The sequence below is a fragment of the Homalodisca vitripennis genome, chromosome 7 (genome assembly GCF_021130785.1).
Source record: "Homalodisca vitripennis isolate AUS2020 chromosome 7, UT_GWSS_2.1, whole genome shotgun sequence".
Classification (NCBI taxonomy): domain Eukaryota; kingdom Metazoa; phylum Arthropoda; class Insecta; order Hemiptera; family Cicadellidae; genus Homalodisca; species Homalodisca vitripennis.
This window is the reverse complement of record NC_060213.1, coordinates 120,810,633-120,828,182: the sequence shown is the minus strand read 5'-3', so window position 1 is coordinate 120,828,182 and position 17,550 is coordinate 120,810,633. Positions and strand designations below refer to the sequence as shown.

At 34.7% G+C, this 17,550-nt stretch overlaps 1 protein-coding gene across 1 annotated transcript in view; it reads right to left on the bottom strand.

The window, feature by feature from the left end:
- LOC124366863 (metabotropic glutamate receptor 2-like) overlaps positions 1-17,550 on the bottom strand; it is a 56,567-nt gene that overhangs the window by 15,169 nt on the left and 23,848 nt on the right. The window contains 5 exon segments of the mRNA XM_046823464.1: positions 2,089-2,275; positions 6,261-6,483; positions 6,485-6,513; positions 7,741-7,885; positions 9,877-10,076. Of these exon segments, the coding sequence (XP_046679420.1) occupies positions 2,089-2,275; positions 6,261-6,483; positions 6,485-6,513; positions 7,741-7,885; positions 9,877-10,076 (784 nt within the window).

Genomic DNA, 17,550 nt, shown 5'->3' with positions numbered 1-17,550 from the left:
GGTCAAGGCTTGTGGACGATGAAACGGAGATTGCCAATCAGTTTAATAACTTTTTTGCATCCGTTGCTGATGAGCGGGGTCCTCGGCCATCTGAACCTCAAGTACGCCCCTTGCAAAGACAGAGCCCCAAATCGTCAATGGTGTTGTCGCCCGTCGTTGAGGATGAGCTTCACCGAATTATTCAGCAGCTCCCAGCCAAAAAATCAAACGACCTCAATATAATGTCTCCATGGCTCATAAAAAAAATGCTGCAAGCATTTAGTGAGACACTTAACCCAATTAGTAAATTATTCATTCCAAAAAGGAGTGTTTCCCTCTCTCCTGAAAATTGCTAAAGTTATTCCTATTTTTAAGAAAGACGACCCAGCTTCAGTTACTAACTATCGGCCTGTCTCAATTTTGCCAGTGATAAGCAAAATTTTTGAAAAGCTATTTCTTATAAGAACGCTTCACTTTTTGGACAAATACAATCAGCTCTCAAATGAACAATTTGGTTTCAGAAAGGGCAATTCGACAACAGACGCAGTTGTGAGTCTTGTCGATATGATTGTAGAAGGAATTGAATGTCGAAACCACACAACGAGTGTATTTTTAGACCTGTCCAAAGCATTCGACTGCGTAGATCACGGTACACTGCTCGACAAACTTGAGTCCCACGGCATTCGAGGCGTGCCTCTTAAATGGCTTAGCTCCTTCCTAAGTCAGAGATCCCAAGTTGTCCAAATATCAAATAAATCATCCAAACCAATAGACTTGAGATATAGAGTCCCTCAAGGGTCTATCCTCAGTCCTGTGCTTTTCCTGCTTTACGTGAACGATATAAATCCATCGCTTCTGCATGGAAAATTAGTGCAGTTTGCCGATGATACGACTCTTTTTTTCAATGCAATGTCAAGCGAAGTTTTGGAAAAACAGGCTTTTGTTGACATCAACAACTTCCACAGCCTCAATCTAACAACAAACTCTTCAAAAACCAACGTTTTGAATTTTGCCTTGCGCACTGCGGGCAACCAGTGTGAGCCGGCCATTTTGTTAGATGACTCTACACTGGAAGAAGTCTACTCTTCAAAATTCCTAGGAATGCACCTCGATTGAAGGCTGACTTGGAATGAGCACATTGACCATGTTTGCGCAAATATCTGGTCAGAGGCATTTTTGTTTTGAGATCTTTAGCCAAATACTATCCGAGTCAGGTACTGATTACGGCGTATCACGGCTTTATTTACCCCCATCTTGCCTACGGAGTGGTCCTTTGGGGAGCGTGCGCAAACACTCAGTTTCAAAGAGAATTCAGACTCCAAAAAAAAACAATTAGAGTAATCGTAAAAATCTAATTTAGAGAGTCGTGCAGGGAAGCTTTCAAGAAATTGCAGCTGTTGACTCTGCCATGCCTCTAGATTTAGGAAACAACTTTGTTTTGTACGAGTAAATGTGCCTTAACCAGAGGCCAAGACATACACATGTATGAGACGCGTGGCAGAGCAAACTACTGGACTGGGAGACACAGAACGGTAGTTTATGAACGCCTACCCTCGCAAGCGGGTGTGCATTTTCCTCAACAGACTGCCCAATTCAATTAAACATGCCCCAACGCCTAAGGCGTTGAAGACTCGCCTCAAACGCTTCTTGGTGTCTCAGGCATTCTATAATGCGGGTGAGTTTTTGGCATTTGACTGGGAGACCGCCCAATTAGAAGACTGACTTTGCTGTGCTAAGTGGGCTGCATTGGCGAAGAATGAAAGAGGCGTGATTTTAAAATTGTAAGTATGAATGTGTATTGTGTGTATGAATGCCTGGAATTTTAGAAACCCCGTATTAACGTTTGCCATACAATGTATATACAATGTCGCTACAATAAAAAAGATTTCGATTTTGATTTTTGGAATTCTGGAAATTAGTGAAAATTATGCGCAAATATTCCGTTACATAGATACAACCGAAGCCTATAAAAGCGTGTTAAAAAATCAACTTTAAGGCATTTTTATACTAATGGAATCTCAAAGGGTTAACATTTCTTATCAAATTTTAGTAAGACGAGAATAACCGGTATGCACTCGTGTAGGATCAGGACGTGGATTCGACGTGTACCTGTGCATATCTCTGAGAGCAACAGCAAAGGCCATCTCAGCGTCACTGACGAACTGGAGTTGATTCTCGGACACTGTGTTGTCCACAGTGAGCTGTTCTCGGGAGGAGCACATCCGAGTGTGTCTCTGGTTGTAGGGGGTGCGAGGGCTGTTGGGGTAACGGCACTGGAAGTGGTGTTCCCAAAATTCTGTAGAACATATATAAATATGATTATTAATACTAAAATATGAAGCTTTTACTGTGGCAAGGCTATTCTATAGAATTCTCTTCCAAAGATCAATCTATAAAATTACTACCTAAAGTTTTGTAAAGTTCCTTCACTAACAAAGTTCTCAGAACAGTTTTGGTACTAACTTATTTCAAACAAAAGCTCTGCCCCTTTGTTTCAATTCCCTTTTCTTTATGAAAGAAGACGCTGATTGCAGTTAAGCGTTATTCTGCTCGTTCTCATGGGCCATTAGCCTAGGTAGTGCACCATTTAGTATAAGTATACTGACTAAAAACATAAGGGTGGCATATCTACATGAATTTGGATGAAATATGTTCAGTAAAAGAGATCTAAAGAGTAATTTGATTCTTTGTCTACAGCATTGGACTTCCTACCTCTTCTCATATTATATTACAATAAACACTAATGATCAACTCATGAATTTACAATGACAAGTGTACAAGCCAATATACAAAGCCAATATACAATAACTGCTGAAACAGTGTTTAGATCTCACGAGTCCAGTTAGGCCGAATGATGAACTTTAGTTGTATGCTCATAAGAGAAACATTTGCCCCACATTTAGACAGAAAATCCGTTGTTTGCAGTGTTCACAGACACGTACATAGAAAGTTTATGGTACAAGTAACGTGTTATGTTTTATTACACTTATAAACTTTTGTTATTTCTAGATTACTCTTTAGGTTACAATCTTTGAGGATATTTACGTAATATTAAACAATACGCTAATGCAATATGTTTTAAAAAGTTAACTGTAACAGATTACAACTAATAAAAGAATATTTAGTCCATTTGTATGAGTATTTTAATGTGTTCTAAATGTTGTTTGTGAATCGAAAAATGAGGACAGGCAAGGGAAATTGAGTTTTCATAACCAAAGTTGAACAACAGCTGGACCGGCAGCAGATGTTGGCACTGCGTTCAGATTTCACACGAATCGCTAAGCACTGGCTGGAGATGTTACATGTTTTCTCAATGTTTCCATAGTCAAATATGAGATCTAAGAGAGCTAAATATATTTAGATGGATTACATGGCTGGGTTCAGTCTAAAAGTGGATAGGTTAGTATCCGGTCATTCCTGTCATATCTCGGAAATATCCAGACTTATTTTCTCTAGATTAATATTGAATATTTGTTGACACCAGTTTCAAATGAAGTATAATCAAAGTTGAAGTAAATAATGACATCGAAATTGAAAGAATGAATATTTTAAGTACAAGTGATGTGACCAACAATTTAAATGACCCGGAGATGGCCGCATTTCGATTTTAATCTGCAGTTTATTTATTATACATACGTAGTTCCAAAATAATTTGTTTTGGACACTTATTTTAACTTATCCGACGTTTCTTTTCAGAATTAAAACACACCATATAAAAATGCACACTGGATTCCTAAATGTAGAATCTATTGATAGAATATAAGAGGCATTCAGGGCAATGTTTAATGTTTGTAGTCGGGATTGTAAGATTTTTTCATTACAGCTGATTCTTTACGATGATGTACAATTCAGTATAGCTTAACTATGAGCGTTGAGTTTAGGTCCAGTTTAGAAGAAGAACCTGACGCTACCACAGACTTCGCTCCTGCAATCTGGTGCCATGTTCGTCTGGAGTGATCCAAAAAAGCCTACGACGAACAAGCTCAAAATAAACACAACATAAGAGACACCAGACTACAATATATATCGTAAATTAGGTTAAGTATTGACAGCTTCGGAGTACAGGATTATTCAGGAAAGTGACCTGGAGCAAAATGACATTGAATTACCCCTTTCTCAGCATGTCTACTTTAGATTCGACATATAAATACAAAAGCGTACTTGTGTTATATTTGGTTACGTAGCCATAAAGTCTGTTTAGGATACATTACTAATGATAATGGTCGTTTGAGTATAAAATTTTTTTGTTGTAACAGTATTATCTGGACGATTCATTGTTAAGCTAGTCAATACTTTTGTTTTTGCTATGTTCAAAGATAATCTATGAGACAGCTTTTTCGTTTGCCGGTACAAAAATCCTGTTTACCGCGCTTTTCCTCAAACTCAGGTTTTAAAGGATACAAATATTTACTCTGAAAGTAAATCAAACCCGAGTCACAAAACACAATTATCTTTCTTTGCTGCACAGTGAAACGTGGCAGAGTAGCTCAATGTCGATGCTTTGACTTCTTGACTCTGATTCTCATATTTAGACGTAAGTGAGTAAAAGTTTATTAAACCTAAATTATACGTGAAGAAAATACTTTAAATGCACTGATATAATTCGTAAATGTTCGCCAATATTTTGTAACAGAAATGTTACTAATTCGAACTGAACGATTACGTCTATAAGTGAGGTCATGGTGGTAGCTATGGCAACCAGTTCAATGAATCTATATCGTAGTCTCATACAACAGCAATAGATATATAATTATTATCGTTTGAGTATAAAATTGTTTGTTATAGCAGAATTATCTAGACGATTCATTGTTATGCTACTCAATACTTTTGTTTTTGTTATGTTCAAAGATACTTTATAAGACAGCTTTTTCGTTTAACGGTACCACAATCCTGTTTACACAACGCTTTTTATTGAATACAGGTTTTAAAGGATACAAATATTTACTCTGAAAATAAATTTATATTGTATTACTAGGATACTCAACTTAACAATAGAACAGTTTTAAAGGTTTTGGTTGAAAGAAATTGTAAGATGAAATCAAATAAATCCGTATACGCAGCGTTACTCCTTTTTATTCAATAGTGGTGGCGAGTTGCGGCAGATTTTGTTATAGTTACTCGTTAATTTAGCAAGATTTCTTATTATTCTTATTTTCTCCATCTCCAATCCAATTAGTATGGTTTGTGTCTATGTAGTAACTATACACGCACCGGAGTCACAAAACACAATTAATCTTTCTCTACTGCACAGTGCCACGTGGCAGAGTAGCTCAATGTTGATGCTCTGAACTCTTGACTCTGATTCTCATATTTAGACGTCAGTAAGCAAAAAGTTACTAAATACAATTTATAAGTGATGAAAATACTTAAAATGCACTGATATAAATCGTAAAGGTTCGCCAATAATTTTGTAATAAATATGTTATTAGTTTGAACTGAACGATTACGTCTGTAAGTGATGTCATGGTGGTAGCTATGGCAACCAGCCCAATGAATCTATATCGTATTGTCATCCAACAGCAATAAATTCGTGATTTATTTCAAATAAAATCAGTTTAATTTTGCTTTGTAATATTTAAAAAGTTTTCAATATCGTTTCTGATGTCTAAATACAATATTTTTTCTAAAACAAGATTACTAAATGTTAGTTATTTAAAACCCATACACGTACGGAAGTATATTCGGAATTTAGCAATACTGGTTGTGGGTGTTTTTAAAAGTATATGGAGATACGTTAATTTTAGATACAATTCTCAATATAAGTTAATTAATACGAGATATATACGGCAATCAAAGTTTCAATTGCTGGTACTCACCCAATGCACTCAACCCCCCTCAACAACATAAACTAATGAGTAAGGACAGAAATGAAGCTAAAATAGGAAAAATCCTTTCTTTCTTAAAAACCTATATTCTATTTAGAAGAACCCAGTAAATATAAATGTATTCATGAAGTTCAGTTCAATAAACATTGAGACCTAATCTATTAGTGAAATAAATTTGTAACTTTGAAATTCAGAGAAGGTTTCAAGAACGAATATCTAAAGAATACATGTTTTAAAATGCATGAAAACTTCTTTTCCATTAGTTGTCAATGAGCCTTTGTCCGACTCATTTTAGTAACACTTTAATGATTTTTTACTTCTTAAAAATAAAAAAAATCAAAGTGGTAATTAATTATTAAAATAGTCTTTTTTAGTTTTTACAGAAATACTAGCACACTAAAGGTGTAAAAAGGCACATAAAACCTGTAATAACAAAGTAGAAAAGGATTGACTAACCTATAAACCACGGATTTCGGCGGTTATTTTCCACAGTCAGATTGAGGAAGTAACGGTCAAATCCGGCCACAGGGTTGGCCTGGGGCTGGACACTAAGAGTACCCTCCACCTCTCGCTCGTTGCCTTGCTACACCAGGCTGGGGGCTGACCATCCATCGCTGCCAATCCAAGAAAAGTTACCGGTGGCATTGCAGCGTCTTACTGCTCTCATCAACCCTGCCACCCTCCTGGTCCGATCCGAAGATAATGGCTCCTGGAACACCCAAGAGTTTAACCAACCCACCTCTCACTCGTTGCCTTAAAACACCAGCATGAGGGGTGACCATCCATCGCTGCCAAATTCACCTTGTGACTGTGGCGTCTAACTGGTTGTGTTAAGGTGTAACTTGTGTATTGATTATATTTCATAAAATTTTATTACCTAAAGTTATCATTTATATGACATATCCATATATAGTCCTGGCTCTATCTTTGACATCTGGAATGAAACACTATTTTATTTAATTTTTAAAATGCCATAGTACCAAATTATTTTAGCCTCACTGTGGCTAAACCTAAATGTCAATTAAACTACAGCTATGTCTATTGCAATCAAATTTTCCAAATTCCAGATAGAATTAAATTTATTTATGAGATGAATTTCCTATTTAAAAGTGCCAAATTGTTGCTATAAACTTTGGAATTGTAGAGATCATTTTGTACAGAGTATTTATCATTGATTGTAATAATTTATAGTTATTTAAAACCATGGTATTAAATTGTGACAAAATAATTCTTTAATAGGTCTAGATATATTAAAATTATAACCAGTATGAAACCTAGCAGGTTGAAATTCAGGTAATTGTTTTACAAATCTACTGAAGAGGCTCTGCTTACATTATAATGTGGTTAGTACGTAGGTAGGCAGACGGTTTCCTCTGGATTAATAAAGGACCTCAGTTTAGATATACACATGTATTACACCCGTGGTACGAGGCATGTATCTGTGCCCACGATTTTGGCGAGTGAGGTTGATGTGGCGAAGAATACCACGGGTTAGAACTGCGTGTGTTTCTAGAAACATAAAAAAGGCGCTGCCACAGCTTACTTTTTCTATATAGACAGACCGATGTTTTTACGCGTGACTGTACAACTTTGGCGTGCTCCATCTGCGAGCCCGATACACTCCTCCCACTGGATAAGCGGATATGAATGGTTGAAAGTTTCTGTTAAAACTTTTTGCCTAACACTGTAAATAGCGTAACACATAATAGAACTGTGAAAATTTCTCTTCACATTGCGTCTGAACAAGAAAACCTGATAACGTCAACTCTTGCAGTGATTTTCCTAATTAGCAGGAGTACGACCCATTCTTCCTTAAGTGTCTGTATTACTAGCAACAGTCAATGCACATAGTTCGTCGCGTATTTATTTATGCAGTTAAAGTCTCAGGTACGATATTATCTATCAGGCTTCTAGTTATGAATCGTGTGATACAGACCTCGAGCTCTCGGCTTGGTTAGAAGGCGGAGCACGATGGTGTCGTAAGCAGTCTCCTCAGCGACTTCCGAGTCCTTGACCAACTTCTCCTTTACTGCGATACATATCTCGTACTTGGATAGCAGGACCTCCAACTCCTCAAACGCCTGAGAAAAAGGCACAATCAACATTCCCAGCAGAACCTGCACTACAATCAATCGCTACTCATTACATGTCTCTTACTTTACCAGTAGGACCTCCATTTCCTCGAACGACTGAGAGCAGATACAATCAACATTCTCAGTAGTACTTTTACTACAATCAATCGCTACTCAGTACATGTCTCGTACTTGACTAGTAGGAACTCCATTTTCTCGAGCACTCGAGAGCAGTGGCAGCAACTAACATTCCCAGTAGAACCTGTACTACAATCAATAAGTACCCGATACAGATCTCGTAATTAAATAGCAGGACCTCCATTTCCTGGAACACCTGAGAGCAGTGGCTATCGTTATTTTCAGTGAGTCTTGCACTACAATCAGAACTATATAATAAAAGCTTTTATAAAAAAGTAAAGTTATTAAATTTTGAATAATTTTCTTCACTCAAGAAATATTATATGTTTTAGTGATATTTGATATTGTACGTAGTTACACCAAAAAGTTCTTCTTGTTCTTACATAAGTTTTTATGTTACATATAAATTTTCATAAATATTGAAAAATAAAACAATGTATCTACACAAAGAAAAATCAGTTAAATTACTTTATTAATTGCGACAGTCAGATATATATTTTTATCATCTGTATTTTTTTAATCTCTTTGAATGATTTCAATATCTTTATTTCACTATTTTCAATTTTTACACAATTAGCATTATAAATAATAAACAAGGTCTAATTTAATAGAACATAATCCTTATACATTCGTCCATAGGTGAAATTTGTTACTTTCTACGTGATAGCCTAACATCAAATATAATCAAAATTAAATATGTGATTTTCATTTTGATCCATTTTACTTTTTATCTTATACCTGCTTATTTCAAAGAAGTTCTTTGAAACATAGAAAATAATTATGATTATTGATAATTTCATATAGTTTGGTTTGTTAAATGCTTTACAATATATTAATAACTTGGGTCTAATTAACTCACTTTTAAAAAATTAGCATGATATTTTATGTATTACTTTTATATTTATTTAAACTTGTGATGTTTTTAAATCGTTATATTAACTTTTTAAATAATAATTCAAAAAATAAATTAAATAAATAATTTTAGTATATTTTTAATAAACTAGAATAGCTGTTTGAATGCTAGGTAAGAATGCTTAATGTTTTTAATGAATTTAGACTATTATGATTTAATTTACTGCTTTTCAAGCCTCAAATTCCTACTTTTTTTTAATAATAAACTTTCCCATTCCATAATTTTTCATTAATTTAATTGAATCAATACGCTAGAAGTTTGTTTGCATGCATTGATAGAAATGCCTAAAAAATGTGAATGGTTTGATCTAGATTATATCTAAATTGTTTTAAGAAAGTTGTACATTTAAAGATTTCCAACTTGATTAAAAATATTAATAAATTACACAAACGTTGGCTCGTAGTCATATTTTTACACTATGTCTTAAGTTACAAACGTATAAAAATGCCGTGGTTTACTCGTAAACATGTAGGCATTGGCGCCTATATTATGTATGTTATAAAAAACGTGATCCTTAACTATGAAGAAATTTTTTAAGCAAAAATAAGGAAAGTTTTACTTTTGACAGGGGAGTTTTACTTGTCACAGTCATAACTATGGCAGACTCCCATGAAGGCGGGTCGGGGTGAACAGTTTTTACACACGCCCTCCCCCCCCACAAAATTCATATCAGAGCACTCCTGAAGCTCGTTCACCTATTCCGAACAATGCTGGATCGAGGCCAATCTCTAAAATGAGTTATCGCGTAAAAGTTCAGGCCTTACACAGAGAGAGATGCAAACTCTGACTGTATAAAAGTGTACCTTGATATAAATACATCCCATTCAAATTATTAAATGTTTCAACCTTGCAGATAATCATTTTTCTTACAAATTATAATTTTTATAATAACGTATGTGTTCTCGTGATGTAGTTTCCTGACGTTAAATTATGATATAGGAATGCTGACCTTGATACCATAATTGGACTCCTCATAGATGATAGAGACGTAGCTCCAGCCGAGTCTACGGACGATCTCCACCATGGCCTTGACCCGATGATGGTCCGAGGGGATGGTGCGAGTGAAGTACTCGAACCTCTGCTTGTTGCTGAGCTCGGGGCTGGTAGAGAAGAAGGACACCTGGACAGAGATAAGGGTGATGGGAGCCGCTGAAACTTAGGACACTCAGGAAGATGTGAAGCTTGGACAGATATTGCAGGGAGAGTGTGAAACTAAAAAATATATCTAGAGTAGAAATGGCAGATAAAATCAAACCAGAAGGACGAACTATCCAAGACGACCTAGAAATAATGCAAAAAATAAAATTCAATTTAATATGTAGACTTATGTATATGAATAAGCAATCAGGAGTAGTGAGAATATTGTTAAATCGCTATAAGAAAAAGAATTGAGGTGTCGACATAATAATAAGCGTGAAAGTGTTAATAAAAAAAGTAACAACGAATAGTAAAGATGATTGAATAAGGAATAGGGAGGGACAAAGAAATTTAAAAAAGAGTATAAGTATGAAAATCTAAAACGCGACGTGCAAAGTTAACATAAATATTACAGAAAAATATTTGTTGGAATATATAAAGTTTTGATAAAGGTAAAACAATGCTCCAATGTTAGAATAATGTAATTTATTGTGATTTTTGACACTATCGTTCTTTAATAAAAATGTGTAAAAATACTTTGTTATGAAATGATACGAGAACTTGTTGTTACACGTTATCACAGATCTCATATAGATATGTAAATCTACCTCTAGACCAGCATCTACGTGTTCCCTCCCCACTCCTTATAGACTAAGCTGTCAAGTCCAAGCCAAACCCACATCTCCTTTGTTGAGACAATCGCCGCGACAGTTCTCTTTGTGGACACCATCTTAGTCGTTCCCCATTCATCGCTCCTCCTTTGTGTCTCAAAGGAGACGGTGAAATAAGAAAGTTTCAGCTAACTTAACTTTGTATGACCCCATAAGGGAATTTGTTCTACTTTGCATTTCAATTTCTTGTTTCATGCTTCTTTAAATAGAACAAATTTACGAACGCAGTTACAAACAGTAACCTTTTATTTTACATGTTCAAGATTTACTATAATTTTGTTATTTTACATTTTGTACAGTACATCTTTCTTACATAAGTAAACCTGTTGATTTTATATGTTGCTATATTATTTGGTTTATCTCTCTGGACGTTGCGTCTTTGATTGTTCCTTTGAAAATACTTTTAAAATTAGACTAGAGCATACCACGAGGTCACAAAAATATTTAAAATAAATATCTTCCTTGTATTTTATAGTATTTCCAGAGCTAATTTACAAAAAAATATTTATGGAAAAGTGGTATTGCCTTTTACTCTGTGTTTTTCCCGGTATAGTATAAAACAAATATTTATTAATAAATAATTTTGCTTATGAAATTAATTTTTGAGTGTTGCATATAAGTAAAATCTAGAATGCTGCATATAAGTAACTTACATCCAAGGATACAAACGGCAAAGAACCGGAAAGTGATTACATACACTGTATTAAATCCGAGGACACAAACGGTCAAGGATCGGAAAGTGAGGAAGTAAACTGTATTAAATCCGAGGACACAAACGGCCAAGGATCGGACATTGAGGAAGTACACTGTATTATATCCGAGGACACAAACGGCCAAGGATCGGACAGTGAGGGAGTACATTGTATTATATCCCAGGACACAAACGGCCATCATTGAAGGGTAGCACCGAGCAGCATGCACAAACTATCCCAGTCCTAAATACAGGGTTCCGTAAAAGCAAAGCGGTTAACTGGACATATCTGAAGACTTCGGCCTGAAATATCAAATTTCTTTGATGTATTTTTACAAAATCTTGTAGGAATTTAGCACATATTTTTAGGATGGCTCTCCGTTCTACCTGCCTCTTTAACCTTGTTTAAGTTGTAAATCGCTGGACGACTTTCTCTAAAACTTGGATAATTCTCCTAACACTTTTTCTAATGGACAATCCATTGATGTAGAAATGAATTGTGAAACACAAATTCGAATTGGTTTTTGAACAGAACGCCAATTAATTCTAGGCAAAATAAATCCAAACTAAACCTTAAATTAGACAAACAGCAGAAACTGTTGACATTCCTTCAACTCAACTCTTTAGTCTGATGTTGAGATAATACGTAGGAGAAAAATAAATGAAGGATATTATAATAATTATACTCAATGGAGTTTGAGAAAATCATTCAAATTTTAAGTAACGATTTGTAGAAGATTTGTGTGTTATTTGTTGGAGAAAAATAAAATGTTTGTAAATTTTAAACCTGAAGATCATACAATTATGCTCTTACTGATTAAGACCGTTTAAATTTTTTAAAGGAAACAGTGATATAATCTATCATAATTCAAAAAAGTACAACAAGTTTTATTCTTCTTTTATTTAACAAATGATTTTGACCCGTAGTATTAGATGTTTTGTAAGATTTCGAGATGGTGGCTGTACAAGTTATAAGAAGTATACAATTTCGGCAATAAAAGTGCACCAATTAATGCCAAATCTTCTCACTATTTTAGACCCAAAGTGGCATGAAAGTAGACTTTTTCACTATGTTTAAAAAAGACGTTTTAGGCAGCATCGTCGAATAGTGTAGCAATAGCAGCAACAAACTATTTTTATGTAGGTTATAACACAATATTCGCATTAATTTACTTTCAAAATGTCCATGATATTTCCTGCCATAATCACTATTTTAACTATACTTTTCTATATCTCTTTCCATTTTTCTATTTTATAACTGCATTAGTATTATGACCAGAGTGGAAACTTTATACATAGAATAATATAATGAGCGTCACCCAAAGCAGTAACCGTTGATCTGGCGTTTGGTTATATGCGACTAATACTTTAACTTTTATTTTTGTACAATATAATTGCAGGAAAATATTGTGGCCACAGTGGCAACAATTTACATAGAATAATATAATTAATATTACTCAAAGATGTAACCATTATAGTTGGACCAAACGAGAATAATAAATTGTATTCCATTGTTCCCTATCGTAATTATGAGAAAGTATTAAGTCTAAATTCTTTGGCTTGCACGGAAAGTGTTGCGATTAACGCAATATTTTTCTAGTTCCCACCGCCCCGAAACATTGGTTTTACAATTTAATTGTTCTGGTACGTCAGCTTTGAACAAGCTCAGAACAATCTTCAATCAACAGAAGTCAAACCAAAGCTGTTAGTAGTCAGCAGTCACCTGTAAGTTGGATTGGAGGGGCGGAGCTTTATCGGGTCTTAGCAGTGATTTTAAATTTGTAAAAATGTTCCACTTATTTCACACTTTTAGAAAAAAATGTCCTCACTATCTCATTCTTAATTCTACGATTACAAATAATCAAAAGCGTTGTGGAATAAAAATGTGCAAGTTATGTTGATTGACATATAAAATTAGATCTGGAAGGAATAAATTGGACTTTAGTGACCAATGAGATGTAGAAAAGTTTTTTTTTGTTTGACTTAAACATAAAAATAACTAAAGCAATGATTAATAACAATACTACATGTGCCATTAATAATTTTTAGTTTCATTTATTATTTATCATTTTTATCTAACTAGAGCTTTTCTTAAGTCAGAGAAACAAAGTACCAACCGAAGTAGGAGATGTTATACTTGGAAATACTCTCACTTCGTGACATATGGAACGATGTTAAGCTAATTAATTATCGATTGATCCAAAGAATGTAGCCAATTATTTAATTAATTACAGAGGAAATTTCTTGTTTTCTGCTAACTTCAACTGGACCAAGCTTTGCCCATTTATTTGAGTGAAAGCTGGAACAAAGCCAATTAATTGTATGGTGGATTGGTGAATGTCTGGTGATGGCGATGGGAGGGGTACTCTCTTGTTAGCGATCACTATCTCGGTCACGTGTGGTGTCTGTGTTTATCTTGGACGTGATCTCCATTATACTGACGGACTGATTTCAGTTTTCCTTCAAACATTTTATACTTCTTTACTCCAAACTGTACCACTGAAATGGTATCAAGGAAACTGTGTTTGCACTGTGAGCATATTACGATGTAAAAAAGTATTAGTTTTCCATTACCTCAACAGTTTTTATGAAGATTGACACATCTAGAAGTAACACATGTATTGAGAAATACATTTTAGTAATAAATATTCATTTGAATCGATATCAGTATTTCTTTATTTACTATTATGATAAATTAAAATTTTCTCAGTTGCCTTATTTGTTTTCTCATTCAATATTATATATGTATTTAAAATACGTTTATTTCTAATGTAAATGTTATCTCGATCAAAACTAGTCTAAGGTTTACTGAAAAATTGATTTTACTCTCATGGATTTGATATAATTTATAAGAATTTTGATTTATTGTGTTTGGTTTTCTATATTTTTATTTTAAATTTAGATAAATATAAATAAGCGTAACGATTATACCAGTGGAAATAAACACTTTTCTCCGTACAAAGTTTATATTACTTCTGTAGTCTAAAAATGCTTCTAAATAGATTTTGAACTTTGCAAACAGGTATAAATTAATCATAAATATGACTAAATGAGTAATGTAACACATTAGTGCAAAAGTTTATTAAGTTTCTTTACACCGTCTTGTATGGGCATCAGACAATGTGTGATTAATCCGGTCATCTTGAGTCATGCTAGCTGAGATTTAGTATGAAGAAATTCTCCTACGCTACCTTCCCAGTTTACGCTCGGTTTACGGCCTAGAGTACCAACCGCTCACTACTCACTACGTATTGCCTTGTGTAGTTTCGACTAGCAATGCGCCAACGTAGTCTTTTCCAACAATATTGCAACTTCGCTTAACAATTGTATTCCAAACGTCGTACTTGGGTATTGTTTGAATCCTGATCTTGGAGTTGAAAGGGGTGTAGGGCTCTAAACAATGTGATAGCGGCAGACGAGTTCTCATACGCGCAATAATTTTTACCGGCCAATGTACAGTCTAATATGCGCCTCCAAATGCACACTTCATACGCTACGCTGCCAAAGAGGCTAAAGTATATGAGGCCGATGCTACGTCCATCTCATGTACTCGAAAAATACACGAGTAGTGTTATTTTTTCAATCAAGGAAGGTATTTAAATGCTCGTTTATTATAATAATCACAATGAAAAATAAGGTTGAACAAGGTTTAATCCCGTATAGAAGGCTCAATTTAAAAAATGTAAATAATAAAATTAAATAAAGCTGTTGAACACTTCAATGTTAACATAAATTTGCTGTTTATAATTTATTTTCAATAAAACAGTATTTTTTTGGTAACAGTTTAAAAATATTTGCGTAACTGGTCTTTGTATAAATTACTGTCCAGTTCTATCATTTCATATATTTTCAGAAATACTATTACACTGACTCATCAAAATTGAATTTCCTGAACTTCAACTATGTAAATATATGAACATTAGTCTTGGTTTCACTCTAAACAATGGAAATATTGCACACATTGATAATTGACTTGATGCATTAAAAAGGTAAATTTACTGAAACATGTCTTACTTAGGTAACTTTTTACACTGCTGTACAAGTATTTACAGAAGTTAGAAAAATAAAGTACCAAGTGTTACTCTCATCTCTTAAGCAGCTTAGGCGCCAAGTCCTAAAATATCTCGAGGCCAGGAAGTTCCAAAGAAGCTTCCGACTTGATACAAAGCAAACTGCTTACCTTGGAGCGCTTGGTGGGCAGTCGGCAAATATTGCTTCGTTTTATTTTACTTTGTGGAGAGTTGGTGCTGACACCTCTTTACTTTAAGAGGGTCAGGTGTCAATTTAGAATAATGTGACAACTTTTTCTGTTTATATTTTTATAAATATACTCCCGTTTATTTTGATACTAAGGATATTAATACAACTAAAACTGTAGGGGTTTGATCTCACATGTCGTGGACACCAGAAAACCACAATCTCTACCCAACAGATCCTGACACCTGCTTAAACACAACAAATGATTGTTACTGAGTAGCCTTACGATCACAGTAAACATTTCCATTTACCTGTCTCTGTAATGTTTGAGATCAAGCTTATTTTCAAAGTCCTATAAAGTTTAGACCTTCTTCGTGGACCTTGCGTGGTGAAGGGACAAAGAAGTATGTATTAGCCCTTCCCACGCCGTAGACGGATATATTTTAATGGCATTCTTTGACCAAAGCTCCAATTACAGTAACACCGATATTATAAATAATATCTCTTGGAGAGATTTTTTAGTTTACAAAAGGCTTTTGAAATGCCCGCTGCACGCTCCTTGCTTATCGTGGTTGTCGAGGAAGTACAGTTTAAAACGACCTTCACTCAACGACAGTGGGACGGTAGCCCCCATTGTCTAAGTCCAACCGCCTGCTCGAAAGTTCTGCGTCTCATACAGAGCCATAACCAAACATATCCGTTGAGTGTATTACTGCTTTTTCGGTTGTCAGGAGCGCGCGCTTGCGGGCACCTCTACTACGTATCTCGTTATTATTCTGAATTGTGCAGTAATGTGATTAGTTTTAAAATATTTATCTTGTTTTATAGTAAAATGTAAGTTAACTTTAAATTTTACAAAGAAATTAAAATTTATTTGAAATAAACAGTATTGTAGATAGTTGATTTTTTTTTATTTGTGTCAATAATTACGGTAATTTTAGGTAAAACGTAATTTTTAAGCAGGTTATTTTCCGCTAGTCCTCATAAACCACTGGTTTGTGCGAGAGCCTTATAAAACAGAATAAAGAGACAGCCGGTTATGTCCAATAACGACAAAACTGTGCCGGTCTTAGACAATACAATACAACCTGGAGAACTTCTAACTCAACCCCAAAATCCGACGCCCAGACGCTCGGACGCTGATCCTCACTATGTACATTGAGTATAGTAGAACATTGTTTAGAATGAGAAAAGATTACTTTTGTGGGGTAAATCAGTTGAGGTAATGGGTTAGCGTATATAATAAATGTTATGGGAAAACGCACTACTAGGAAATCTCACTACTAACAAGATGCTGAGCGACTCTTGTTGGTATTTTATTTCGTTTAAACGCTAAATTTCATGCAAAGAGATTATCGGTGCTAATTAATAATTTATGAACATAGGAAACTAAATAAAGTGATGAAATCATTCATTGAAGGAATAATTAAATCCACTCAGAAACAATGGTTTAATGTTTTGTTCACTTTCTTCGATATTAAACACATTTCGTTTTCTATCAGCCTATAGTGAGATCGCTGGTAATGTAAAATTACATCGCTATTCTCAGAACCCTGGAAATAGAAACCCGGAGGACTGCATTTATCAGGGGAAGCGAAAGAAAAACATCGTTAATGGCTTTATCTTTATTTTGAAAACTCATTATTTCTAAGGTCGAGCATTTATATAATTATTTATCTGATTACGGGGATGTCCGAGACATGTCACATAAAAATGTGAAGCTGCGTGCTAAAAGTAAATCCGTACAGGATGACCAAAAGATACAGGATGATACATGCCCGAGATAAAGCCCCTGTTTGTGTTAGCATTAAATTAGCCGTCGTTAATTATCCCCCCTCACTCTCCTCGATCCTCTTCACAACAACTCCAGATCTGATGAATTATGGGACTTTAATCCCCAAGACCTCCACAAAAACCAGTTAATACT